Genomic DNA, 27,981 nt, shown 5'->3' on the forward strand with positions numbered 1-27,981 from the left:
TTCCATAATGTACTACAAATATACTGTTTATTTTGGTAGCAAAAAATGACTGAGCATTTTAATGTCCCGCCTCTATTGTACATGGTATGTGGGATGTTATTTTGTCATGGTGACATCTTTGTCTGTCTGTCTGTCTGTCTGGGCACAATAACGCCAGAACAATATATATCATAGAAACTTCTTACTTACACCACAGGTTCCCCCTATAGAGGAGATGATTTGATTAGATTTTGGAGCACCTTGCTGCAGAAATTAGCATATTAATTAGGGAAAAACTGATTTTATTGAAACCATTATAACTCCTTATTAAGAAACGGAGTTCATATTAATAATATTATAGGGAAATATCCAACAGGTATGTGTGATTATTGTCAGGAACAGGAAACAGCTGAGCATGTTTCCAGAGGAGATGGAGATGAGGATGCTGGAGAGTGGAGAACAACAATTTACAATGAAAACAGCGTTAAAATGAGCAGAGAATGCAAGGAATTGTAGGGTTTTGATTGGTTTCTTGCAGGATACATGTTTAGAAGAAATAATTTAATTACTAGTAATGACATGATTAGTCATTTATAATGCACCAATAAGCTGGATGCCAACCGCCGTAAAATTAGAAGAAGAAGAAGAAGAAGATTAGTCATTTATGAAACCAGTAGATGGCGGTAATACAACGAATACCGGTAAAGCTGAGAAGAGGAAGAAGGGTCGCAGTCTGATGACGTACCAAGAGCGGTGCATCCATTCTGTGTGTGCATCACTAGCATCAGTAGCCAAACTGCCTCTGTTGGCACGGTTAGATCTGGTGTTCATAAATTTCACCGAGCAGTTTTGACGAAGCCATATGTTCCCAGGAGATCCAGACCTTTGAAAAGCAGTCGCGCCCCTGCGGATGTTTTTGTGTAAAGTTTTGAAGCCATCAAAGATGGCAGCTGACAGATAGAAGATCAAGATCCTGGCTAACACTAACATCACCTTTCTGTGATCCTTCTTCATAGTAAACATTATCCACTCGTCATGGCATCGGGTATGTTATATCGGCTAATGTTATGGATTTTAAGTTACTTACTGTACATTCAAGTTGACAAGTGACTGATGGGAATGAAGTTGTGATTTCCACTTTCCCTGCAGAGGATGAATTCAGTCTTCTGGTCATCGTTGTGGATGTGAACCCCATATGGTGGGGCCAGCAAGCTCAACGGGAGCCACAGGTGATACTAAGCTGCATGTTATTATAACTCATGAATCGGCTCCAGACTGAGGTTTGTGATACACAAGCAAATTTGGGGCAAAATTTGCTGGGAGTATGAGCAATAACTGACAAATTTGACAGTTGGAGGAGTGAAAATGCATGAAATAACGTACTGCTGCAATCACTGCCATATTGGCCTCCTCTTTTCTACTGGAAATTTAATAATTTAATCATTTTATCAAGGTTAACCACTGGAACTTCATAACGTGTATTACAGGCTAGCTAGCTTGCTAGATAAAATGTTATATAAAAAGAATCAGCTGTTATTTCCTAGTTGTCTAGCAGTTGGACAATTTCTGAAATATTTTGGGCTGAGGACAGGTCGCCTGACCAATTTCCTTGTTTCTGATTGGTTGATGTCGAAACCTTGCCAGCAGAGCCTGCTGTCCTATCAAGCTTGGCTAGATTTCAAATTTATACATTGTTGTCAGTGAGAAATGTATATTTGCCCTAAAAATATGCCTGTGTATCATCACCTTAAGAGTCTAAACAACACCTGATTGCCTCTTCTCTCCTTCCAGTTCACCCTGTCCAAGTGTCTGGATGCTGTCATGGTGATGGGAAACTCCCATTTGGCCATGACCAGAACCAACAAACTGGCTATCGTTGGTAGCCACTGTCAAGACAGGTAACTCTCCAGTACAGCGGTTTCAGAGGTGAAATGATGACTGTCAGTGCTGCATGTGCGTTCACATCAATACTTTTGTGTTTACATCTCTCCCTCTGCTTCTCGTCTCAGTCACTTCCTGTATCCCTGCAAGAAATGGAGAGCCGGGGACGGCTCTGGAGACGGCTCTGGGGACGACGCTTCCTCCAGCGGGGACGGGAAGTATGAGCTTCTGTCTGTGGCCAATAACCTTGTTGCCGAAGAGATCAGGAGTGTCATGTCAAGAAGTGAGTACAAGTCTGTTTTATGCTTTGGTAAAATTATCTTAAAATATATGAATTACTTGCTTAACATTATTTTAAGTAAGTGATCTATTTTATTAGTGTACTGCTTTTGGGGATGTGCTTTCTCAATATATTAATAGCAAAGCGAAAGGGGATACTTTTATTACAAAAAGTTGTATTTATTTTGAATGTGAAAATGACCCTTCTATTGTCTGTGTAGTTACTTTAGTTTTAGTTATGTCTACATTTTTATTCACAGTTCAGAATTTACAATCTAAACGCCTCGCTTCTGCTTGCTTCACATCCTTGTCAACTTTGATAAGAGACGACTTATTTCAGAGTTGTGGGCTGTGTTTTATTGTGTCATCTAGTTAATTGTCTGTTGTCAACCTCCTTTGAATTTGTTTATGTCTCTAATGTGTTTACAGCTGAAGTGAAGGGACACTCCACAGATACTTTGTTGGCTGGATCCCTTGCCAAAGCTCTCTGCTGTATCCTTACCATAAAATGTCTAAGGATAGGTTGCGCTGTATGTGCATGTGTGTCGGTGAGAGTCTGAGGGAGGATGGAAGTTGTGTTTTTATATGTTGTTACTGGACTGGAGGAATTTCCCTTGCTTGGATAATAGTTTCCCTTGGCTAAGCCAGATTTAACTGTTGCATCAGGTTGCAATTGTTTTCTTGGCTGAGCAGTGTTTTTCATAAATGTTCCTTGAACCTTCAATATTCAGATATTCACAGAGTCACAAAGGAGCTGGAAGGTAAATTGCAAATTCCCATTATTAAGCTTAAGTAATTATTTTGTTCATTTGGTCTTTATTATTTATGTTTTTAAAACTCTCACAGGTTTTTCAAATGTATCCTGTTTCTTTTTTCAGCTGGACAAGAGATGAAATCAAGAATATTGGTAAGTCCATAATGGTCTAATTAGAATATTTGTAAGCCTTAAATGGTCTAATTAGAATAGCCTGGTCTAATTTCTGTATTGTCTTTACTTGGTAGGTGATAAAAGCAGCAGAGGACTGCGCCCTCCAGTACATGAACTTCATGAATGTCATTTTTGCGTCCCAAAAGCAGGTAAAACAGCTGATCTTACTTGTGTTTTACCACTTTGCTCTCAACTAATATATACATTTCATTCAATAAAAAAAAGTTTCAACTGTGTTTTTGTATTTTGACGTAGAATATCCTGATAGATGCCTGTGTGCTGGACTCAGACTCAGGTCTCCTTCAGCAGGTAAATTTCTTTATAGCTCTATTAAGACTGTCACACCACTACAGTTTTACCCTACAATACTACACCCGGCCAAGTATCATAATACCAAATGCCATCCCAAAGCCAAACAAAAGAGTACCAAACTACTTGATTATGAGTATTAAATGGGTGGAGCAATTCCAGGTAGTAGAACAAACTTGCAAGCTCTCCCACCAGTTTGTCTTGTCATTCTTTAAAATGTGGATATGGTGAGGCATCTTTTTCAATATATTAATACTACCAAGGGTTTGGTGTTGTGATACTGTGGTTGTACTGTGCTTTCCTAACCTGTATTCAAAGTGAACATCAGTGGTTTTTCTATGTAGTGCCAGGTTTTCCACCTTCATCTGTTTGTTTCACTAGGCTTGTGACATAACTGGAGGATTGTACCTGAAGATCCCACAGAAGGTCGCCCTGGCACAATACCTTTTGGTGAGAGCACAATGTAGTTTTACACATTTTGAGAATATGGTTTGTGTTTTTTTTATGGTTCATTTTTATTTGTCTCTTCTCTATTGTAAGTTTGTTTCTATGTACTGTTGTCAATACAGAGACGATTATCTCTGGTGTAACTTCACATTTCTAGCTGTGATTTATTCCATTTTTTTCATAGCCTGTAGTTTTTTTTTCTATCCTTTCTTGATTCTTGATATTGGATGTAGTGTATACATTTATGGATGTTGCTAATCATTTTTTGATTATTGATTAGATGATTTTTGATGGTCGTACCCTGTCACCTGGAAGGACCTTTTATCTCCTAGGTGTTGATTTGTCTCATTATAAAACGCGATTACCTTTGCCCTCTGATTGGACCATTTTCCTTCCTGTTCACCTACAGTATATACAGTATATACAGGCCCCACTGAAGTGTTTATTCAGATACCTGAGCAAAACTTTGTGTCTTTAAATAAAGCTCTTGTAAGTTACGACCGTATGCGGGAGTCTACAGATTTCGAGAATATGCGTTATCTCATTTTCATGGAAGAAACGATTTGATTTGTGTTTTCTGAACAGTGGGTGTTCCTGCCTGATTCTGAGCAGCGCTCCCAGCTGGTGCTGCCGCCGCCCGCACACGTCGACTACAGAGCCGCATGCTTCTGCCATCGCAACCTCATCGAAATCGGTTACGTCTGCTCAGTGTGTTTGTCAAGTAAGTGTGATTCCAAGTTAAATTAACAAAAGAAAAAAAAAATCATACTGGCAAAACTGAAATTATGTTTTGTGATCAAACTAAATCTTCCTCTCTCTCGTCTTCTCCTTAAGTATTCTGCAACTTCAGTCCCATCTGTACAACTTGCGAGTGAGTATTATTTTTATTTTCTTTTAAAGAGATGCACCACACCTTAAAGCATTAACCCTCAATCCATTTTTTTTTTTTTTTATCTTTAAACACTAATGGTATACATCTGAAATCATGAAGTCTACTCTCATCTCCTCTGTTTTTAAGTTGTAGCTCTAGCTGTGTGTGTGTCAGGCTTGCTTGTGGTTTATTTTGGTTAATAATATCTAAATTGTCTTTTGTTTGTAGGACCGCCTTCAAAATCCAATTGCCACAGATGGTGAAGTCAAAAAAGAAGAAACTCAAACCATCCACATGATTTGAGTTGAGATTAAACTAATATGGTGCATTTCCTATTTTTGATAGTACTAAGTATACCATTTTTGTCTGGTATAGTAAACTAAGTTCAGTGTTATCCTGGATATGCCTTCGAGGTAGTAGGGCTAAATGAAAATGTTGGTTTGACTGACACTGGCTGCCTTTATATGCAGGCTGATAATCCAGTTATCTGGTTACTCTTCTCTTATTCCAAATTAACTGATCTCAAATTAATATCTCAAACTCTGACCTCATCTCTCCAAAACCCAGTTAATCCCAACCCGAATGAAATTTCATCCTTGTTGAAACAAGTGGGGTTTCCTCTGAATAATCCTGAGGATATTAACATAATAATAACATAACATAATGTAAAAGCCTGCACACAAACTCTTTATCCTCATCACATTATTGCACTTCTGCGCAAGTGTTTTCTTCCTAAACTTTTCATACTGATCTCAAATGAACACCGTAAAGGAAAACTGGCTATATATATTTTTTTTATATTTTTCATATTATTTAATATAAACTGTAAGTGCATAGCATAGTACTTCAGTGGTGTTGGGTAAAGATAATCCACTTACAGCCTGTATGTAAATGTAGTTACTGTTTTAGAAACAACACTGTAACTCTTGGCATTTTTTGTAATGTGAATTTTTATATAATTAAATAATTTTCTTGAAATATATTTGTATTATGTCCCTAATTATACAATATGTTTCAGGGTACGTCTTCCACAGATCTTTTGTTGCTGTTCTTCTGGTAGGGAAAACCTCAGCAATGACATGTAGAGATGTAAATATATTACTTGTGTTAAGTTTTACACCAGAGTTGGTTACTCCTCAAGAAAATTACTCAAGAGTTCACTCAAAATGGGTGAGTACTGAATTACTTGTGTATAAAAAACATGAAGGTTATGTTCACGTCCCAAAATCTTCTATGATTCCCCGATTTGGTGTGGCCCTTGCATAAAATTTGATGGGTCATTATCTGCCTGAGATTTGTTAATGGTCCCTTTTTAATGATGACAACAAAGTTCCTATCAATAATTTTAAAAAGTCTTGAGTGACTTCTGTTACTGTAACATGTCATTGAACTCACTATTAACTAAAGGAGTAACTACTAAACATAACAAGTAAAAATACAGACTAAGTTAAAAAAAAAAAAAAAAAAAAATATATATATATATATATATATATATATATATATATATATATATATACACAGCACAGTACTTACACTAAATATACTAAATGCCACTGTCTTAATAGAGTGAAGGTGAGCAATTTTGCAGCCAACTGTGATCAACAGTATTTTTTCATTATAGCCCATTGTCCACATGAAATTTGCCCTATTTCCCTTTCCCCATCCTGGGTGAGAGCAACACTGTTCATTATCACTGGCTTCAAGCATCGCCCATGTACTTATTATGCATCAAAGCAAAACATTTACTGAAGCTGTCAAAAAAAGCAGATATGCCGATCAATCAGAGCCCTGTAGCCTACTGTGCTGTCTGGGGGCGATCCTGGTGACATAACCTCGCACAGTGCCTTCCACTTGGTGTATTCAGTTGTTATCAACAATGAGTGAATTCAGCATGACATCTATAACAGCTGTAACTTGTTACTTTATTTTCAGACATCCCTCTGTGAGGATTACCCGTTTATGCAGAAAATATTTCAAATAGTGCTTTGGAATAAGACATGAAAAATGAGGCAGTTGGAAATGTATGTGTATTGTGTTTATAATCAAATAATTTCTTTGAAACAATTAGCTGTCCAGAGGTAAGACAGAATCGGTGTTTGACAGTTGAATCCTTGCAGTCTCATGATGATCATCTTGGGATGGGAACAATGTTGCATCTGAGAAAGAGGACAAGGATAGGATTGTGACGGGTACAAATCAGTTTTTACCAACAGAGAGCAACAGACAGATATATAAATCACAAATCATGCCCAACAAGGTGGATTGGCATTTAATGCTGAACTACTTTAAAGCCATGAAATTATCAAACATTAATGCAAATCCATGCAGCCATGTAAAACCATGTTGTATCTACCCAAGACGTGGTATCATGTCAAAACAGCAAATCATACACTTCCAACATGTATCGAATGTTTCCTGTAAAATGACATTCTACTCCGGGACATAATGGACTACGCATTTGAAAATAGCTTCAGTACAAATGACTGACTCTGTGCCATAATGCCTGGATGTCCTGAAGGCCTTGTAGGGTAAAATGTAACAAATTTGAATCACTCACAGTTAAAAACATGTTAGTGGTTGTATCAGTAGCACTCACCCCAGCAGACCCCTCCCTGCCCATCGCTGTGGAGTCAGGCTCATCTGAACTCGCTGGCTGCTTCGGATCACTGCGACACGTAATGGTTTCTGTAGAGTAGGAAAACATTATGATGCAGTTTACACTCTAAAATTAATAATGGTATGAAGATCAAAATGTAACCAAGCTGTGGTTCACTCCAATAGCTTACCCCTTCACTATGTTGGACCACAGACGCAATATTCTGGAGGCTCTGGAAGTTCCCCGTGTTCACAGTCCCGAACTCGATGATTTCATCACCGACTCGAAGGCCCTGCGGAAAGAAACAACCAAACACTATACTTACAGGAGCAAAGACAGCTACTTTTTTAACTTGACTTCATGTCAAAAAATCAAGTGTTCATGGTTTAGCATATCTGAAACGAATATCAGATACAAAGCCATAACTGACTCACAGCTCCGCAGGCGGGGGAGCCTTGTGTCACAGCGTCCACTCTTGCAAAGGGAGGAGGCAGAGTGACTTCATGGTCCATGGCCTCTGCCTGGGCTTCTGCCTCATCCTGCTCACGCTTGGCTTTCTCTCGGGCATGCAGCTTGTGCAAGGCTTCTTCTATCTCCACCATGATGGCCTTGTGATCATTCTGCAGGCCTGGTAAAATTGAAAGAGATAGTCTAAATAGTAGGTTAAAACAAATGACAGTGGGTTGAATAAAACAATGAAAAGGTTGGTTTCCTGTGTATAAAAGATCTAATGTCACATCCAAGTGCCCACACAGTCACAATTAAGCTGTATGCAGCTTCAAAATGAAAACGGGGGCATGGTTTTTGTGCTCAAAATGTATCAGTGTGAACTTTTAACCTTACATAGCAGTGATTCACACAGCAGTGGCGCCCCCTTCTAGAAAATTCTATAGATCAAATGAAAATTCATCATCTGGCCTCAGTGGTTACCCCAAACAAATGACGACACATAACAATACCTGAATAATCATAATAACCATAACACACATATCAATACCTGAATAACCATAATTACCACAACACATAATACCTGAATAACCATAACACACATATCAATACCTGAATAGCCATAATAGCCGTTAAGAGGTAAGTTATTGAAACTTGTACTGGCAATAGGACGAATAACATATAATACCATATTTACCCTCTTCCCCTGCTATAGTATCACAAAGAAAATACAAGGAAAGAAACACGAAACAGTTCTTACAAGAAATGTTGTGTCTTGCTGTTCTGATCTGGTATAAGTTGACATCGGCTCGTGGATAGCCTTCTGCGTCCACCAAGGGACCTTCAACTCCAACGCCTTGCTGTGAAGAGAGGGACAATTCATGTTTACACACACAATATTACCTAAAACTGTTTATGAACGACAACTTCCTTATCCACTTGACATGCTAGCTAAGACGGTTTAGCTAGCTTAGCGTTGCGCAGCTCTAACCGATATCTGAGCGAGCAGCTCGGCTAACTTACATCTTCCAAAACGTCGTAATACGCTTTTATCTGCTCCTCAATTTCGTCTTTCTTCTTAATAAGATTTCTAACGTCATCCATTGTTATTTCCGATTTCCCATCACCGTTTTCTTCTGTCATCTTCATGGTAGCTTAGTTGTGTGTTTACGTTCCAAGTGAAACTACAACTACGAGTCGTGCACAGGTTCAAAATACAGATGAGGAAGAATGATGTTCCGGGTACAGCAAAAGTGCCCTGATGAAAGCCACATGCAGAGGTGAAAAGTAACTAAGTACAGTTACTCGAATACTGTACTTAAGTACAATTTAGAGGTACTTGTACTATACTTGAGTATTACCATTTTATGCTACTTTATACTTCTACTCCACTACATTTCAGAGGGAAATATTGTATTTTTTACTCCACTATCTTAATTTCATAACTTAAATTACTAGTTACTTTGCAGATTCAGATCATTAATACAAAATATAATCAACTAATAAATTGTGATGTATTGTTATAGATTACTGTAAGCTACCCAGCAGTATACAAAGTAGTGGAAATCAGCCCCACCTTTTCCAGCTGCAACATTAAAGTGATGCTTACACATTAATACATTAATACTATAATATATACTGTATTATTCTGAAATGGGCCATTCTGCATAATGAGTACTTTTACTTTTGTTGCTTTAAGTATATTTTGGTGCTAATACTTTTGTACTTTTACTTAAGTAACAGTTTGAATGCAAGACTTTTACTTGTAACAGAGTATTTTTATACTGTGGCATTTCTACTTTTACTTAAGTAAAAGATCTGAATACTTCTTCCACCACTGGCCACATGGTACAATAGAATAAGAGCACTTCATTTGAAATCTTACTAAATCATTGAAACAATTGACGTTAATCACTCAGGTACTTTAGCATTAGAAATGTTCATTTTAAAGTCCTTGTATTTCAGGCCAATGAGGGTCTCCAACTCCATTCACTAGGTTGCTAAACTTGTTTGTTATTTTATCTTTAAAGTAAGATGCATTTGCAACAGTTAGATAAATGCATCAGAGAGAAGTGTAGATTGTTTTGTGGAAAAAGTTACATTCTTTATACCATTTACTCGAGAAAAGAACATAGGTTATTATTAAACAACTTATCAAGCAACCATAAAAACGTATTGGATTACAACTCGCAAATCCGCTAAAACTGAGCTGTAGACTAAATGCCCCACAATGAATGATCTGGTCACAGATGACAAATGAAAAACACTGGCAGTATAAATCATATAATTCAGTAATTTTAATATAGGCTAATATACGATATAATCACTGATCGTTACGTAAACTCCTTCATGGTCTTTAGAAACTTCTCAAAACTTGTAAACAAAGCCTCTACAAAACACAATCTTCAAAATATTGTGTTGCTACTATAGATGATCTGGTTCAATTAATTAACAGACACAGTAGTTAGAATACATTAGAGTTTTTTCTTGTCACTTCATCTTTGTACAACTACTGAAGGCAGCATGTTATTTACAATTACACACGTTTGAAAAACTTGACCAACTTGGCTAGACTAAAAAGACCCTCTGACTTGCAGTGGTTCAAGTTGATCAACTGACATTATTTTTTCCTCTAGCATATTTATTACATTTCACAGTAGTCTAGTTGTAGGCACAATGGTGTATGCTATTACAAAAAAGTGAATATTAAATCGATAAACTGAAAGAGTTGGATGATAACCCTGGTACAGTAAGTGCTGTCTAACCTGAGTGCCTGAATGTTACTTCTGAGCATTGTTTACCTTTTACTAGTAACTGTTAACAAACTGGCAGTAAATAACCTCTAACAAAACTGGAATGTACAAGGAATTGCCTTTTTTCTCAGACAGCATACAAGTGCAAATCTTTCTTATAACAGCAAATAATGTAGACTCATACTATGTACGTACTAAGTATTTTCAAATAAGTTCTGACCTGGGATTAGTTTAACGTTTCTATGTCTTACATTAGTCCTCCTATTCTTCGATGCTTTACACTCATGAGCTCTAACAAAGTCATTAAAAAGTCTGACACTTTCAACACACTGTGATACCAAATGTGAAAACGAACTTTCCTTTAAGTTTAACAACAGCTTGCTGTGGTCGCATTGTAAGTTGTGCAAACTTGACACTGAAATAGAAATTTGTGTTTGTTTGGCATCTTCTCCATTAAATCTGTAGTTTTATATCCTATGCAATCTACTTAGCTTGCTCTTGAGAATTACAAATAAAAACGGCCGAGTACCAGATCAAACAACTGTTTTACTCTTCATATAGCTAACAGTCTGTGTCTCTTGGACAGTCATCTTGGTCCCGGAGCACCAGCACTGTCTGCTCTCTGACGTCATCCTCCTGCAGCGCTGCATCATCAGATGAAGATGAATAACTTTGTGACAGCTCCGTCTGAGCCGTTATCTCCTTCTGTACCAGAGCAGACTGGGCTGTTGCCTCGTCCACTTGGGTCTGGACTGCTTGCACCCACTGCTGTAGCTGCACCTTGAGAGCACCCATCCCTTGGTCCAGCTTTTCCTGTCTTCCTTTTAGCTCTTCTAGCAGGTGCTGTGTGTCGCTGGCAATCTGCTGCCTCTCTTTTCCTGTCGGCGCAGAGGGAGCACGTCGCCGCAGCATGTAGCCCTCAAACTCTTCTGGACTGAGGTTGAGCGCTGGTCCATCCAGCTTTTCAATGAAGGCCACCGCACAAGACTAAAAAAAAGAGGACAAAGACAGAGGGATAAGTAATATACAAACCTCTTAACAAGGAATCCATTGGTGTTTGCTGGACCAGTACATGTTTCATTACAGATGCAATAAACTAACCAAATTTGTAAAATAGTAGCCGCTCTCTCCTGCCATCAGACTGTGAGGGAGACCAAAGCGAATCACATATTGCATGTTTGAGTGGAGTCGAGGCGGGTTGGCCTTAAGCACCACGTAAATCAGGCCAGACAGGAAGTCATCAGCATTAGCCGGTTCACTGTTGGAGGTGGAGAGAGCTTCGAAGACGTGCTGACTGCATTTGGACACACATGCAAGCTTATCCTGGGGCGCTCGTTTGGCATCCATCTCAATTATGGCTGTTAAAACAAATGGTAGAACACAGGTGAAACATTAAAGGTCAGCATTAAGGCCATGGTGAAGATGTTTACAGCATGTGTGAAACTCATTACGTTATGAGAAATGAGTCTTGTGTCGGCTTAAGTATTGAATCAGTGCATCACCTGTTATTGCAGGCAGAAAGGGGTCACCTGCGACTGCTGTCTTTTTATCAGGAAAAGGTACACTCAGCATCTGTGGAGTGACCCAGTTTAAGGACCTGCAAAGTTTATAAGACATCAGTCAACAACAGACAGGGATTTTGCTTGGAGGTTTACATTGAGAAATGGATTGAACGAATGAAGAGAAAATGTAATTTATATAAAAGTTACCGTATCCTCCTCTGGAGAGCCAGGTCCTTCTGTTCATCATCACAGCTGTCGTGGCAGAAAACCCATTTGTGCAAACGAGTCATAATTAACTTCTCTATGTGCTCCATTATCTGAGAGACCTGAGCCTCAGAAAGACCTTGAATATAAAAAATAATAATTTGATATTTTAATGTTTGCAGAATGAAATGTGGACTGCCACAGGAGTGTTGAATTGGTCTATACTCACTGATAAAAAATTCAGCAATATTCTGGTAGAAATCTTGCACAAGATCAGACTGCTTCTGTACTTGCAGATCCTGTGAAATGATGATACAGTCAGAACGGCTCGAAAATATCAAAGAGACTTTATGAGAATTGTAATGCGGTGGGATTATCATCTTAATGATGGTAAAAGAATAAAATATGAAATAGATAATTACATGGTAAGCCTCCATAGTATTGAGGAAGGCTGTACAGCGGGACTGCAAGCGCTGGGAGGGAGGGCTCCGGAGTAGCTTTAGGAAACCAGTGAAGTCCCCAGGCTCCAGGCTCTGGTAGGCTTTTAAAGCATTTGCATGGCTTTCAGAAGGCTCTACAATGACAAATAATATTCAAGATAGAGTAACAAACTGTGTTAAACTTAGTATCCATCCATATGTCAAGCATAAATATCATAGTTAAAGCCCCAACCTCTGTTGAAACACTGTTGCTCCCTTCACTGGATTTGTTATTAAAATAGCTGTTTTTCCTCTTTTTAATTAAGGATTTCTCCCCCTCACTTTTTCAACAATTTTGTGGTGATGAGTGGTTGATGAGGGAATTCTGTCACCAAGACAACAAACTCATTCCAAATGATGATGCAAAACAAGTAGCCAATTCCATTTAACTGCTGCAAGCAACTTGTTGCAAAAAGATTAAATGTGTTAATTAATGTGATCAATGTGTCTGACTTGATGCAACCGAGGATACCGACTTTCTTAAGTAGAGAGAGCAGAGCAAACTACCTTGACGTTTTGGAGGTGATGGGCCACCCAAGAAGAGTCTCCTCATTGTGTTAATTCGACGACCCTTCTCCGTATTCTTCTTCTCCTCAAATTTGGAGAAGGTGAGAGGACTTCCATCGTTGCTTGGGCTACAGGGAATGACAATATTAGGCATAAAAACGTAAAACCAGTTTTAACACTTGAGCTGCCTATTGCCCCATATATTAAACATAATCAGTTATGCTAATTAGATCATTAATTGGGCTACTTAATGCATTAATTAGCAATTATTTCTATGTCAAAATGACATAACACATAGGTAGTATTAATGTGAACCCCTTATCTTAAAGCATTAAAGAGTTATAGTAGTTTTTCCTCATTAACATGCAAATTTATGAATCAAGGTAGTCCAGGATCTAATCAATCATCTACTCTATAGGGGAACCTGTGGTGCAAGTATGAGTTTCTATCATATATTGTTCTTGAGTTGTTGTGTTTCCAAGAATGTGTTGATCTACACACAGACAGACAGACGCCACCATGATGAGATAATGTCCCGCATATCATGTGCCATGGTGGCAGGATTTGAGTCAAAATGCCTAGCATGACCTGGGTCTTTACCTCGCGTCCTGCCTCTGGGCTGCAGCTGCACGGTTTCTCTCTCTCCAGCACTTGGAGCAGAAGCCTTGCCATGCCGGGTTTCCAAAATACCCACAGGCATTCTTGCAGAGCAGTTCCTGCTGAGAAACTCTGATCCCTCTTTGCTTGTCTGTCCACATTGTAGAGCTCTGTCTCGGTCTCTCCTATTACTCCCACCTGTTTGGAAACAACACTCAACTTAGAATCAGAGCAAAGAGGTGTGTAATAGCTTTTCAAAAAACAAAATTGCACGTCTGTCTCAGATAATCACTTCACAAGTTAAAGCTTACGTAAGTGGCAGCTGAAAATATGGCCACGGGCAACCAGTTTGTCCAGTGTTTTTGACTGCAGGGAACACAGGCAGAAGCTTCTCAACACTGCTACTGTACATAGCCTTCTGTTGTTGTATATATCATGATGTTTTAAACTGACTCGTGTTGTTTATTGTGGTTATGTTGTTATTATTTATACAGACTTGCATACTGTTTTTGCCTCTTGGCCAGGTCGTCATTGTAAATGTGGATTGGTTAACTTTCTTGGTTAAATAAAAAAAATAATAATAATAAACCTGGCTCTGCTCGGATTATGCATATAAACTCGGTGCTGCAGTAAAGCATATTTGAACTAAGGTCTTAACTCCTCTGCAATGCTCTTTGACTGCACTGATGGTTGACTTTTTGTTGCCTTTACGTCTTTTGCACCGCCTGTGTGTGACGATAGTCTACAGTTTGTATCTCTTACTAAACTCGTGCTGGGATTGGGAAACACATTTCTATGGGATACAAATTTTGGCACACAACAGCTCACGCGAGCAGAGGCAGTTGGTTGGATTGAATACTTACGAGCTAGGAAGTGACAGACTGTCAGCTGAGCGGATTGTCGAGAGGAGTGACCGCAAATAAGCTAAGTTAGCTAGTTAGCTGGCTAATTTAACGTTAACTTACTTAGCTTGTTTGCTGACGACGGACATTTGACATCTGCTTACAGCACAAACTAATTCATTAGCAGGTTAGTTACATGAACAAAACGTATTACTTGTGTGGATAACAGTGCCGCTTGTAACACCGTGCCAACTTCCTCACCGGTTAGTCGTTGAATTCCTTATTCTTCATTCCTTAACAGTCACTTCTTTACCGGAGTCCTTATTCACTTTAACGTTACCGTGTTTGACCCTCCTCGAAAATCTAACTGTAATATCTAGAACCGAATTCCTTGACACTTCAAAGACCCGATGTAGTTTTTGAGGGTGAAACAGAGTTGCCGAAAACGCTTCTGATGGCCGAATCAGCATATCAGCTGCTTGTTTGACGCAGCCGGTGACACCGGAAAAGCTTGCTGAGGGGGAACAACTAACTTAGCTGCATTTTTGAGAAAGGTTCATGTAGAACCTCCTCGGGTATGTCAGGGTGCATTTAATGCTTTGCACTTCAACACAGTCTATCACATTTTTAAAATCGACAGGATCAGACACCGCCTCTCAACTGCAGACAATCCAAAGTTTGGATTGGTTTTTGAGAAATGTGGTGTAATTTTATCACCTGTAGCTTCAGGTAGTAAGCTCCCCCTACAGTTTCCAAGGTTACACAAACAGGCTGCTGATGCATGGAAGTTGGCATTTAGCATTTCTCTCCCTATACAAGTATCATATGGAATAACATGTGCTGCTCAGAAACAAGCCTGTATGTATGAAGGAATGGTATGTTAAGGGTATGATATTTGTTTCAGATTTGATAAACACTCATGGCGAGGTTATTGGTTAGGAGGATACAACAGAGTTGTGACCCTAAATCTTTCTTTTAAATGAAGCTAGGCCTTTCATTTTCAATGTCTATCAAAAATAGAGTACCCTGACACGTTTCTGATACCCAGTAAAGTTAAAAAAAAAGTTTTGAACACGTTTTACTGGAAATGAATGGTTTTGTTGAAAAGACAATTTGCAACTTATCTTTATAATGTGTTTTTGCATGAAGGGCAGGGCAGGAGGTCGCCCAACAGAATAACAGTATTTAAGGATCAGAAACATTATTTAATATTTGTAAAATCAAAAGTCTTGAAGGATCAAGATCATTAATAAATGTATAATTTGTAGAGTGCATAACCTCCACAACTCTAGATGGCGATAGTGAGCTAGCACTGTCAGTGGGTGAGTGACATGCGGTGACATGGATATAATACTTCCGTGTTGTTGTTTTTGTTGTTATTGCATGGCTGCAGCCACATGATACTGGAGTATAGACACTGGGGAGAAATTTTCGAGGGCTTCCCTGCCGAAAGGTTAGTGACGTTTAATTACATATTTGAGAAGACAAATGTCCAATGTCCCACGTTTACACAGATATCAACACTTAAAGAAGATTTAAAGACAACCAATTTGGAGCTTACACCCCAATAAGACCACCCCGTAGACTGTATTTTTTGTAACTAGTCTCAGTGGAGAAGAGGCAGAGGAATACGTTTTAGTCAACATCTATTAAGTCGTGTAACAATGAGGGGAAAAGGTTCAGGACGGCAACTTGATCCCTTCAATCATCTGTGTTGGCCTATGTGTTTCATGAGCTGTGCGTGTGCCTAGTGTGGGATCTCCATCAACAGCCGTTTAGCAGTTTAAGTTTGTTTAATTGATAGTGTGTGAAATAAAGTAATAAAAAAAATTGCAGCCCCATGCATTTTAGATATCTGACATGTTAAATTCAATTTCAATCTGGCTAATCGTGCAGCCTTAATTCAAGATTGAGGAAAGTGTTAGGCTAGAGAAAATGAGAGAAAGGGCTAGGAATTGTTGTCATGCTGCACTCTGTAAAGGTAAGGTGTGTGTATGCATGCATGGTTATTTTTCTGCATATGCTATTAAACTGTTTGGTTACGGTTAATTCACTGTTCCCACAGTACAGTTATGGTATTTATGCATTTGCAGATGCCTAACATCCGGCAGATGGCCAAGAGGGAGAGGAAGACGCAGCAGTGGGCCCCGGCAGCAATGGAGCAGGCCATCGAAGAGGTGCGGGCGGGCAGGTGCAGTGCCAGGCAGGCAGCCAAGGTCTTCAAGGTGCCCAAGTCCAGCCTGTGTGACAGACTCAGTGGAAAAGTGACTTCAGGCTGCCACATCGGCCGGAGCACCTACCTGTCCACTGAAGATGAGAATTCCCTGGTGGACTACTGGTTGTACTCTGCCAGCCACAGGTTTCCAGTGACGAAGCCACAGGTCCTGGCCCACGCTCTGGCCATCTACAACCTCCGCCACCCGGACGACCCAAAGGCCACCCTTGGTCAGACGTGGTGGATAAATTTCCGGGAGAGGCACCACCACCGCCTCGGGACCCTGGACGTCATTGACCGTGGTAAGGCGGCCTGCACCAAGATGGGACCCATAGAAGACTACTTCCACCTGCTTTCCAAAATCATGGAGGAGCACGGGTTGAGGGAAAAACCCCGTCAGATTTACAGCTGTGACAAGACGGGGTTTATGGTGGTTAACGTGTCCCGGGCGACAAAACGTGCCAACAAGCTGGTTGAGGAAGCGAGGGAGTGCATTACTGTCCTGGCCTGCTTCAATGCAGCTGGGGAGGACGTCCCCCCTTTTATCGTCTATAAGGGGACCTACCCAGTGGGACCATACAACAAGGAGGGCGTCCCCGACTCCCTCTATGGGAAGTCGCCGGCAGGACACTTGGACTCTACGCTCTTTAGGAAATGGTTTGTCAAGCATTTCCTGAAGTACGCCACACAGCAGCGCCCGCTGTTGCTCGTCTTGGACGGCCACCAGTTACACCTGGATCCTGAGCTGGTCCGGGCCGCACAGAGGGAGGGAGTCTTCCTCCTGTGCCTGCCGCCTTGTACCTCTCACATCCTGCAGCCGCTGGATGTGAATTTCTTTGAACCCCTGAAAACAGATATCGTCAGACTCATGGGACCTCTGTCTGTTGTTTCCAAGAAGGACTTTTCAGTGGTTTTCAGACCCTCATACCAGAGGGTAAAGGATCGGCGGCGGGTGGAGGAAGGATTCAGGAACTGTGGTCTTTACCCTTTGGATCCCACGGCTGTTGACTGTTTGCAGGTCAAAGAGGACGCCCCTCCAGGCCTGCCTGCTGCTGCACCTTCACCCAGGCGACCATCTGCTCCAGTCGAGGCCCCACTGCAATTATTTTCTCCTTAGTTGGGTGTCATTTAACATTTTCAAATTTCATATCTTATCATTGTTCTTCCATGTGGTATGTTAATGTTTTTTTTACTCCTCTCGCAAATATCTTCTACCCTTCCAATGTCACAAGTTTTGAATCACAACGAGACCACAAACACGCTCAATAAGTCACTAGAAGTCCATTCATTTCCTATAGAGCTGAGCAACCAGGGAAACTTGTCTGATGTGTGGATGGTGAACAAGCTTGTCGACCAAGAAAACTTGGCCACAGCTGAACATTGGCCGCCGAATCAGATTTCCACGCTTTCTTGTTTCTGTACCAATGTGAATTAGTTTCAGTGACTAGTTTTAGTGGAAAATAGTTCTACCTGACAGGTGCAAAATTGATTGCAGCCATTCAAAACTACCAAATTCTCTGCAACTTTAATTTGAAAAACTACAGGAAAGAACTTCTCATAAATAATGCCTGGAGAATGGTTGTATCCATCGTTGGGGTCAACAGTAAGCTCTGAAGACACTTTGTTGTCTATTTTTGATTAATACTACCCAATGAGTGCTTGCTAGCTAACTAGATTAACTTGATTACATCAAAATGATGTAATGTTACGAAAGGCAATATCAAAGCAGCAAAAATACATGATTTGACTGTCAAAACTTTGTAGCTGCAGGAGACGACTACATAGATGCAATCAGAGCCTCTCACACCGCCTTCAATAAGTCAGAATAGAGCCACTCATCAACCAGTTGCTTGCAGTGTGAACGCACATCAGTTGTCTAGTAAGTTAAATACAATGATTTGGTGCACTTTTTGGTGATGTCCACCTTCCTTTCTTGACAAATGCTTTATAGTGTACATTGTCTTTGTGTTCCTCTGCATTTCAACAAAAATCCTATGTTCAAATAAAAAGTAATGGACGCATATTTGGCTTGCTTTTTTCTTTCATCTGTTTGGCAGGTGACACCATAGAGATATCTCTGTGGGTGACACAATGTATTCAGAAAATTGACATTCGTGTAAAACACATGAAAATCCTGTCCACTAACACATAAAAACTAGGTATACTGTACATTTTTTTAATAATGAAAAACAAAGCTGTATAGTTTTAGTCATTTTAAACATAAAAATATTTAATTTAATAATGTATATAAAAATGTATGTCTACTTTTGAAACAGGGTGTATATGGCATCTTCTAAAGGTACATATGCATGATACACGTATGAGTGAAAAGGAAAACAATTTTCTTTTCTTTTACTATTCTTTGTTTTCACTTTAGTACTAATCACAACGCTTCAAGGGTTCGTCAATAAGGGCTTTATTTTGAAAAGTTTGACCGGAAGACGTATTTATTTCTGGCTGACTTTACACGCGTCCTCCCCTCTGCCCAGCAACGGTAACTAGGCAACAAGACGCTTTGCAAAAGAAGTGGAAGTGCTGGTTGAGGTTGATCCCATACATACCTAGCTAGATAGCTTTGTAAAATCTTCTATTTTAACCGAACATTAGAATTTAGCGCATTACAGAAGCGTTGATGCTGTATTAATGGATTTTTGGTCAATTTTTGGTTAATATTTTAAACTGTTGTCCTTTTCACTCTTTTGCCATGCACCTGGTTAGCGTTAGCCAGCAGTTAACTTAGCTAACATAGCGAACTTAGCATTGAAGTAGGGTAGTCAACTGAAGAGCCGCAGAATCAGAAACTGTGACATTAATCGGTCCAAAAGGTGAAGTGTGTGGTTAGTTATCATGTCAGATGCTGGAGCCGAGAAACATGAGCCCTTGACAAGCCGTGAAGAGGAAGAGCAACAAGACACAGGCAATGTGGAGGAGGACAGGCATCCAGACAGCGATGAAGAGGAGCAGAGTCAAAGAGAGGAAGGGCAGAGCAGTGAGGAGAGAGAGGAGAGTGTTGGAGGGAGGATTGGGGAAACAGAGACAGATCAGCCCAACATGACCGGGGATTCAGTCTCTAAAGTCTACACTGCAACCATAGAGACACTGTTGCCAAAGGAGAAGATAACTCATGCTAGAGCACACGCATTGGTAAATAAGTATATCTTGTTATTGTTAGTTCAAGTTAAAATGTATGTGTAAATTTATATCTTGACGCTGTACAGAGGTCCAGGAAAAAATTTCACCTCAAACAAAATGCCTATCATAACAAGTTATATTTGGCCTTTCACTGGCTTGTGACTCAACTGTGAATTTGTTAATCGTCCAGACACTGGAATGGGTCTTTGGGATGAATCACGCCCTTCCTGTCTTCAGTCTGCAGGACCACGATCAGCTAGTGATTCTGTATGCCGGCACCCATGTTGGTGTCATACACAATCACACCTCAACCTCCCAGCACTTACTTCAGGTAAAAATCACCTTCAGCTTCAGTTTTCGACTTGCTAAACCTGAGGAATCTGTAATTAGAGGGAGTTCCGATTGAAGTCAGTGCTATGGATAGTCTGGATAGTTCTGGATAATGATTGATAATCACAATGTGTGGGTGTCAATGTAGATTTTATATAGCCTATGCTCATCATTAGAAGTCATTCTCTGTAGGGTCATGGCAGCCCCATCACTTGTTTGTGTGTGAGTGAAGACAGACGCTGGCTCGTGACAGGAGACACGGGGCAGAAAAGCCTGGTTATCATCTGGGACTCCTACTCTGGGTTATGCTCGATTCTACATTCCACATTCTCAATTCGATGCTTTATTTATACATTTTTGTTCTTGATTGTAACCACACATGTGACAAATGTTCCAGTATTCCTGTGCATACGATGTTCGATTGCCACCCTGAGGGGGGAGTCGTAGCTTTGGCGTTGTCAAAGGACAGCAAACATCTGGTGACTCTCGGGGCCGGAGAAGTTCAGGTGAGTGTGACAATATGGCTGGTCTAGACAGATTCACTGAAATACTTAAAACAGTGTAAACACCAAACAGTGTTGACATATTTTATTTCTGCTCTTGTCTTAGTTGCATAGTTTAGTCTATATTTGTGTACATAAACAATCAAGGAACAAAGTGAGTCAAGATTATGATTGGTGGTGTCATCAAGCAACACTTTTTGATCCTGCTACATTGATGATGAATGGAAGACAGGCTTTGTGGACTCTGACAGTACTTACAGTGATTTTGAAGTGGTGTCGATACTTTTTCTCCGGAGCTGTTCACACCTCCATAAAATGAATCTTTTTTTTTTGAGTGTCACAGCACCAGCAAGCACTAGTTTCTTACATTTTACATGGGACAGCTCCAAAAAGTGTCTCTCGTTCACAATATTGATTGAACTGTCCACTATCAAAGGGATAACATAGGTGAATTCTATTGTAGAGTGGAATTAACGTTAAAATTATTTGAATGAAACTCACTTCAATTCAGTAAGCATTAAACAGTAAACATTATGTACTTTATACACTTCTCTCTTCATTACACACGTTTGTCTTTCTAGAGCAAAGCTTTTTAGAGTACATTTTCAGTGTTGACATGTGAAATGCCTTACATACAGTATATGCTAGTTGATTTTACAGTGACCAGAGTGATCTTTTCACAGCGTGTGTGTATTTGGGATTGGACAAATGGAACAGAAAAGCCTCTGTGGTTTTCTGAACTCAGTTCTAAACATGGTTTTCAAGTAAGTCATATTTTTATCTTAGTTTTACATTTAATTTCCATGTAAGTGTGTGGACATGGTGTCCGTGAGATGAAATGTTCTGATTTGAGTTCTTTTTCAGAATTACATCATTTTCAATCCAAATGATAGCACTCAGCTGCTCAGCAGCAGTGATAGCCAAGTGTTGTTTTACGAAAGGGTAAGTGCCACTGTTCCCTTCCCTTTCCTTTGTGGGCCTAATACAGTTGTTAAGTGATTGTACAGAGTGCAATAATCAGCCATTCTATTTTCAGAGCCAGGGGAGTCTGGAATACTTTGCCCCAAGCCTTGACAACAAGGTAGAGATATTCATCAAAATTTTATAGAAGATGTCATTGAATTGCCAGAGATGGTTTTGTCTTTTATGGCAATCAGTAATTTCATGATTAGTTTACTCTGTTCCATCTGCCCACCAGTGCATTGCAATGATGCAACCACCAATGGATTTGTTCTCATTAACTCACCCTCTTCACTGGTGTCTCTCCTGACCTTTCTCAGACTTTCGGGAGGGTTGTGGGCTCACTCAGCCAGTCAGTGTTTCACTGGAAGCCGCTCCAGGCCCTGACAGCCACTGCAGCAGGTAACCTTGTGCTGTGGGATATGATGAAAGACTCTGCTGCAAGCCACAGCCTCATCAGAAAGGCCATTAAGCTCGTCCCCCTCCAGAGAGATCCGATCACTGTGCTCACCACAACTGACAGGTGTTCAGAGACAGAAATGTTCATAGTTAATGCATTGTATATGTACCATGTAAATATGGGTCTCTAATCTTTGCTTGTGTGTTCTTGAATTTCACAGCTGCATCGTAACAGGTGACACACAAGGCCATATAAAATTTTATGATGAAAACTTCAGGCTCCTCAGCTGGTACGGTGAATTCAGCCTGGACGCTATTGCATCCATCTCCTTTTCCAAAGAGTGCACACCCAGTTGTACACAGGGATACCTGGGGGACTGCACTCTGGAGGCCAAACCATTCGTTATCAGGTATAAGAAATATGCCATGTTATGTTGCCAGTATAAATTGGCAAAACTGTATCACACAACAAAATAACCAACCCCAAAAAATTGCTCGTCACCAAACCATACTAAGCTGACCCCTCTCTCTTCCTGCAGGAACTTTGTTGTGTCCACAGTCAGCTCAACAGTAGTACATGTGAATGCAGAGGGTGGCGTGCCTCAGATTCTGTTAAATGAACATTGTGAGCCTCTGCATGCAGTGGCCTGCCATCCCAAACAGCCAGTTGTTGTCATGGGCAGCCACAGTGGCATTTTAAAGATGTGGGACTATAACAGCAAACTGACCATCACCAGCAGGGTCTTTGAGACAGAGAAGCAGATTCAGTGTATCGCCTTTGACCCCCTAGGTAACCCTCCACATGCTTCTGTTTGTTTTTGACGTTACAACAAACGAATGGCATTAATTTGTCATTACATTCTGCAATGTAAGTGTCTGTCTTACATTGCAGTACTGTCTGTGTCTCTGAACAGGATTTTACCTGGCTGTTGGCTTTGGCAGTGGAGCTCTCCACATACTGGATCCTTGTACTTTACAAGACGAAGAATGTTTCAGTTACACTCAAGACAGCATCCATCACATCGCTTTCTCCTTGGACTCCACTTATCTTGCCACTGCGGTGAGCAAATCCTTCTTATTTATTCTAGACTTCCGTCAATGCAATAAGTCTGAAATTAGTTACTGGCTTTATTTGCTTAGTTGATTTGTGTGACGGGTTCTGATTTTGTGAGACTGAGCAATACCTCCACAAAGATGCACATGCTGAAATCTGAGAAGATTTTGTTACAATAATGCAGTGCAATAGAATTTAGTAACTACAGTATCGACAAGCTTTCTTGCAGTTCTGAAAAACTATTTGTTCAAACATGAGGTGTTTAGCAAACAAAGCTGAACAGACAGTGAATGTATGCCACAGTAATCAATACACTTGAAATTCAGATTGGGCTCAGATTGTGTCACATTAGGCGCTTGGCAGGACTTGTTTAGGATTTAGAAAAAGGCTTGTTGCTCTGATTGTAGATTGCAAAACTATAGCTATATACAAATAATATACTTTGTGAGTTTTCATAACTTAAAGTATGACATATTTGATTTTTTGTCCTTGCTCTGATGCCACTGTCAGGATGCTGGGAAAGCAGTGACGGTGTTGCGCTTGCAGACCGATAATGGGTTGCTGCGCTGGAAGCATGTAGGCAGACACCACTCCCACTACAAGCCCGTCACAGACCTTCTGTTTGGGGTGCACCTGGACAGCACCCAGCCCAGACTGCTTTCTCTGGGTGCGGACCGTAGACTGGTGAGTCCCCTTTAGGACTTTGTGGACTCACTTATGCCTTTGTTCTTTATTCCGACTAGTCAGCACACAGCTAGTCTGACATTTTTTGCGTGTGTGTGGGACTGCGTAACAGGTGGAGTATGATCTGGACCACAGCGATAAGGACCAGCTGCTGATCTTAAGCTCAGAGCACACTGAGCAAAGTGCTGTGCCCACTTGCATGACTTGGTACCCGCCCTTCACCACAGAGCAGTTTCTCCTCACTGCCTCGGACCAATACAAGATGAAGCTTTTCAACAGCACGACCAAGATGTGCAGGTCTGTCAAATGCTGCAACAAGATAATCATTTATGAGTAATGCAGTTCTCTGATTCTCGCCACTGTCAATACTAGAAAAATTGATCTTGTGTATTTTTCACAGAAAGACTCTCCTTGGCCCGACATATGGCTCTCCAGTTGAGAAAATAGTGGTTCTTCCCATGTCTAAGGAACATGACACAAACTCTTACTACCTGGCGTACATCACAAAGGACAAGGTTGGTGTTTTATTAACTAACCTGGTTCATATAGTTCGAATTGATTTGTTATTCAATTGCTTGATTATGGCGCAGTGCCGTGGTCAGTTGAGTATTTGTGAATTTAGCCAGATTGAATTCAATACATTTTAGTTTGAATTGAAAATGAAAATAGAAGTCTATTGAATGAAATCCAAATTAAATTTCAGGGAAATTCGAGCGATTCATTAGATTATGACATCCTCACCTAGAAAGTCAGGGAAGTGTGAGGGAAATGTGAGCACATGAATGCTTTTTTAATTTTAATAAATTAACTGCTTAAATAAAAATGGTGAAATGTCAGTTTTAGGGATGGGACGATATGCTTATCTCACAATACAATTCGATACATGATATTGGGTTCACAATTCAATACAAGCACGATACATGTAATAAATAAAAGTTCATTGACAAGAAAGTACTGTATGACTGTTGAATGTATGAATTATGTTATGTGTTTGTGATTACTACAGCAGAATAAAATATCACAATTAATTTTTCTGCCCCACAATACGTATTGTCACATTTTGTATCGCAACATATTGACTTTCGATGTATATATACATTTTCAGTCACATTCACAATTCGATCCTGTATTGAGCCCGATGCTGTTCCAATGAGAAGACACAGTGATTCTGATTATTGATGTTACTAGTCAGAATGTTTTGTTTTTCTTCAAGGTGGGTCTCCAGGCTTTGCCCCTCGATGGAAACCCCTACAAGTCCAGTGCCTTGATTTGCCATCCGACAGGCGTGTCTGCTCTGGCCTGCTCCTACGACGGTCGATTTGTTTTCACCGCCGGGGGGTCCGACTCCACCGTCTTATCATGGGAGATTAGCCGGAAGTAAGGGTTAATAACACCACCCTGGGAAACCAGAAGAAATGTACGGGCAGCTTACTCGTGTTTTCTCCAGTTAATAGTCTCTAAGTTGTTTTCTTGTTGTGAACACAGTGCGTTGGAGGCGGCAGCCGCCCTGGGAGGAAAGGACCTGGTGCCCTTCTACACTCTTTTAGAGGGAGGGAGAGAAGGGGAGTTCTACAGAGTGAGTCCAAACTTTGTCCATTACGTTTTGATCACTATTAGTTTCATATTGGAACTGGTTTAACCCCATTCCCAAGAACAGCTGAGTTTTAGTGAACAGCCACTATTTATTCCCATAGCTAGAAATGAGAAACATTTGTCCCATTTCCTAATCTGGTTATAGTTGTGCATTAATAATAATAATAATAATAATAATAATAATAATAATAATAATAATAATAACCTTTATTTGTATAGCACCTTTCATACACAACATGCAGCTCAAAGTGCTTTACATCAATAGAAGGCAGATAAAAGACAGATAAAAAGATAATTTATTTAAATAATAATATAATATATAATAATCTAATAATAATTATAATTCATATAAAAGAACAAGCAAAATGCACTGCATTAAAAGAATCAAATCAAGTTGTTCAAGTATTAGGTGTTTTTTTTGTCATGTTATTTTGCATTTTGATTTAGTTTGTTTTCAGAATTAGTTTCTTAGTTTTAGGTTTGTTTTGTTTTTTTTCAGAAATATTTGGTTTTACAGAGTTTAGTTTCAATTTACATTTTAGTATTTCAGCGTCCAATGTGCTGATAGAACCTGATTTCTCTACACGGTGACAAAGAATTACCTTTGGACTGGTATAATATGTACCAGTTAGTTGATCTGATGTTTCCAACAATTTATGTTGATTTATGTTTTACTTCTATTTGTTTTGAAGGCAAAGATAATAGTTTCAGTTTTGTCACTTTGTCACTCTGTCAACTTTTCAGAGGCATTTCTGTTGGCAAAGCCTTTGATTCTGACCTTTTCTGCCTTTAGGAAATGGAGGACTTTTTCTATTACTGCCAACTACGTAATCAAGGCATTGACTCCATGGAGGAGCGACAGGTGTCTACCAAAATCCCCCTGGCACAGGTGCCTTTTGTAATGAGGGCTTTAGGCTTCTTCCCTACGGAGCAAGAGGTACAGTGTGTATAAATGAAGTTGAAGATGTGCTTCTTCAGCGAATCTGTCAGCAGAGTTCTTTTATGTAACTTCATCTGACCATAAAAACAGATTAGGCTAACGTTTTGCACTTCCAACTTCCAACTTCTGTAATAATGACACTCAATACATTCACAGAATACTTACAAAAGTACATCATCGCAGTAAATGAAACGTTATTTTATTTTCACCAGCTAGAAGACATGCAGAATGAGGTCAAGTTCAGCAGGTACGCCGAGACTGGACAATACGTGACCGACATAAACCTGGAGGAGTTCATCAAGCTGTACGTCAACCACCGGCCAGCCTTCGGCATCTCTGCCAATGAGCTCAGTCAGGCTTTTCACGTCCTGGGCGACTGCGATCGGACGGGAGAGCCTGCGCTGCAGAGACACCAACTGCTGGAGCTTCTTCAGGTCAGAGGTACGCTGCGGGCCAATAAGTCAGAACAGGTGTGATTTAGCTCCGTCTGCCGGTTTTCATGTGGGAGGCTGAATTTCTGTGACACGACGACCGCTTTTTAGTCAGAATAATCAAGATCTTCTATTCTCACGTCAGCATACAGCAGAGGTGTGACCAAGTCAACTTTTCTCGAGTCCCAAGTTAGTCTCAAGTCTTGAGGCACAAGTCTCAAGGCAAGTCTCAAGTCTAAATGTAGAACACCAAGTCAAGTCCATGTCATTAATGTCAAGTGTCAAGTCTACATGTAGAACACCAAGTCAAGTCAGAACAAATCAAGAGTCCAGTATCAATTTAATATCTTAAAGAAAACTAAATATCTAGGACTTTTCAATGCAATATGGTCTTAATAGGATAAAAACTTGGTAAGAGCATCATGAGTTTGATTTCTAAAATCAGGTTCCAACCTCAATAACTTAAATCATTCCATACAAATTAAAAAAACAGAATTTTAATTCAGTTGTCTAGTGGAACAAAGACTTTAGAAACCTTTTCAAGTCATCAAAGTACAAATCAAAGTCAAGTCCCAAGTCACCAGAACTCAAGTCAAGTCAGGTCTCAAGTCTTCTCTTCATGTATCAAGTCAAGTCTCAAGCAATTAAAAATGTGACTCGTCCAAGTCCAAGTCATGTGACTCGAGTCCGGCATACAGTCTGGCATACAGACCTTATATTTCATAACTGCAGCTGCATTATTTCTATATGGTCTTCGACAGGGGAACACATGACCGAGGATGAGGTGGCGGAGTGTTTTACTACACTTTTAGGCCTCGGTGCAGAAGGCGAAAGATCTGGGCCTGACGCCAGTGGATTGGAAAGTATGTAAACAATCAGTCACAATAAAGTCATAACCTAAATATTTAGATGTTGAAATCCATCCGTCACCTTTTGATGTGTGTGTATTGTGTGTGTGTGTGTGTGTAGACTCAGAATATTTGCTGGAGAGTGCTATCCCAGATGAGATATCCATGGAGACATTTACGAGTCACATCCTGGGCTTCCTGTCCTGTGCAGCGGAGGAGAGCAGCGAGTCGTCGCCTCCAGAGTGAAGGAACGCCGATGCTCTGCTTCAGT

General features: G+C 40.1%; 5 protein-coding genes across 8 annotated transcripts; 3 read left to right on the forward strand and 2 right to left on the reverse strand.

Annotated features, from left to right (window-relative positions):
• The first annotated feature begins 772 nt into the window (after positions 1–772).
• gtf2h3 (general transcription factor IIH, polypeptide 3) lies at positions 773–5,661 on the forward strand. Its single transcript, XM_071531697.1, has 13 exons — positions 773–1,024; positions 1,129–1,208; positions 1,771–1,877; positions 1,989–2,143; positions 2,569–2,631; positions 2,871–2,900; positions 3,018–3,046; positions 3,142–3,216; positions 3,323–3,376; positions 3,758–3,826; positions 4,409–4,544; positions 4,658–4,694; positions 4,923–5,661. The coding sequence occupies exons 1-13, from the start codon at positions 1,015–1,017 to the stop codon at positions 4,990–4,992; spliced, it is 915 nt and encodes a 304-aa protein (XP_071387798.1). The 5' UTR covers positions 773–1,014; the 3' UTR covers positions 4,993–5,661.
• Positions 5,662–6,703: 1,042 nt separating this feature from the next.
• Positions 6,704–8,925, reverse strand: psmd9 (proteasome 26S subunit, non-ATPase 9). 2 transcript variants are annotated; one of them, XM_071531700.1, is made up of 6 exons: positions 8,761–8,925; positions 8,498–8,597; positions 7,725–7,918; positions 7,481–7,582; positions 7,291–7,379; positions 6,704–6,850 (listed from the first exon to the last, which is right to left on the reverse strand). In XM_071531700.1, exons 1-6 carry the CDS (start codon positions 8,884–8,886, stop codon positions 6,823–6,825), a joined length of 639 nt encoding a protein of 212 aa, XP_071387801.1. In that variant the 5' UTR covers positions 8,887–8,925; the 3' UTR covers positions 6,704–6,822. The 2 variants fall into 2 exon arrangements, with proteins under 2 accessions (XP_071387801.1, XP_071387802.1); XM_071531701.1 differs by lacking the exons at positions 7,725–7,918; positions 8,498–8,597.
• Positions 8,926–10,025: 1,100 nt separating this feature from the next.
• LOC139654578 (rab5 GDP/GTP exchange factor-like) lies at positions 10,026–15,104 on the reverse strand. 3 transcript variants are annotated; one of them, XM_071531693.1, is made up of 9 exons: positions 14,883–15,104; positions 13,783–13,977; positions 13,183–13,310; positions 12,619–12,770; positions 12,426–12,495; positions 12,200–12,335; positions 11,993–12,087; positions 11,592–11,848; positions 10,026–11,477 (listed from the first exon to the last, which is right to left on the reverse strand). In XM_071531693.1, the coding sequence occupies exons 2-9, from the start codon at positions 13,938–13,940 to the stop codon at positions 11,052–11,054; spliced, it is 1,422 nt and encodes a 473-aa protein (XP_071387794.1). In that variant the 5' UTR covers positions 13,941–13,977; positions 14,883–15,104; the 3' UTR covers positions 10,026–11,051. The 3 variants fall into 3 exon arrangements, with proteins under 3 accessions (XP_071387794.1, XP_071387792.1, XP_071387793.1); XM_071531691.1 differs by having other exon boundaries at positions 12,200–12,495; XM_071531692.1 differs by lacking the exon at positions 14,883–15,104 and adding an exon at positions 14,643–14,727 and having other exon boundaries at positions 12,200–12,495.
• LOC139654579 (uncharacterized) lies at positions 14,741–18,825 on the forward strand. The gene is made up of 3 exons (XM_071531695.1): positions 14,741–14,808; positions 16,015–16,074; positions 16,715–18,825. The coding sequence occupies exon 3, from the start codon at positions 16,715–16,717 to the stop codon at positions 17,951–17,953; it is 1,239 nt and encodes a 412-aa protein (XP_071387796.1). The 5' UTR covers positions 14,741–14,808; positions 16,015–16,074; the 3' UTR covers positions 17,954–18,825.
• Positions 18,826–19,683: 858 nt separating this feature from the next.
• cfap251 (cilia and flagella associated protein 251) lies at positions 19,684–27,956 on the forward strand. Its single transcript, XM_071531703.1, is given in 21 exon segments — positions 19,684–19,739; positions 19,845–19,980; positions 20,159–20,299; positions 20,491–20,600; positions 20,696–20,804; positions 21,485–21,565; positions 21,666–21,743; positions 21,838–21,887; positions 22,030–22,284; positions 22,382–22,570; positions 22,700–22,950; positions 23,075–23,220; positions 23,725–23,898; positions 24,011–24,195; positions 24,299–24,413; positions 25,112–25,275; positions 25,384–25,474; positions 26,285–26,428; positions 26,644–26,872; positions 27,624–27,725; positions 27,832–27,956. Coding segments are annotated over 21 exon segments (2,931 nt in total).
• Positions 27,957–27,981: the final 25 nt, after the last annotated feature.

The sequence above is a fragment of the Centroberyx affinis genome, unplaced genomic scaffold, assembly GCF_046629955.1.
Source record: "Centroberyx affinis isolate AG114_WGS23_722 - 3 ecotype Tasmania unplaced genomic scaffold, CSIRO-AGI_Caff_v1 ptg002114l_1, whole genome shotgun sequence".
Taxonomy (NCBI): Eukaryota; Metazoa; Chordata; class Actinopteri; order Beryciformes; family Berycidae; genus Centroberyx; species Centroberyx affinis.

Coding starts and splice junctions, on each gene's coding strand:
- psmd9 (XM_071531700.1), bottom strand. CDS start 8,886: ATGAAGATGACAGAAGAAAACGGTGATGGGAAATCGGAAATAACAATG. Junction 8,598..8,760: donor ATTACGACGTTTTGGAAGAT/GTAAGTTAGCCG, acceptor CTCTCTTCACAG/CAAGGCGTTGGAGTTGAAGG. Junction 7,919..8,497: donor AGCAAGACACAACATTTCTT/GTAAGAACTGTT, acceptor CAATTTTACCAG/GCCTGCAGAATGATCACAAG.
- LOC139654578 (XM_071531691.1), bottom strand. CDS start 13,940: ATGTGGACAGACAAGCAAAGAGGGATCAGAGTTTCTCAGCAGGAACTG. Junction 13,311..13,782: donor GCCCAGAGGCAGGACGCGAG/GTAAAGACCCAG, acceptor CATTCCCTGTAG/CCCAAGCAACGATGGAAGTC. Junction 12,496..12,618: donor ATACTATGGAGGCTTACCAT/GTAATTATCTAT, acceptor ATCATTTCACAG/GATCTGCAAGTACAGAAGCA.
- LOC139654579 (XM_071531695.1), top strand. CDS start 16,715: ATGCCTAACATCCGGCAGATGGCCAAGAGGGAGAGGAAGACGCAGCAG.
- gtf2h3 (XM_071531697.1), top strand. Junction 1,878..1,988: donor GGTAGCCACTGTCAAGACAG/GTAACTCTCCAG, acceptor TTCTCGTCTCAG/TCACTTCCTGTATCCCTGCA. Junction 2,901..3,017: donor AGTCACAAAGGAGCTGGAAG/GTAAATTGCAAA, acceptor TTCTTTTTTCAG/CTGGACAAGAGATGAAATCA.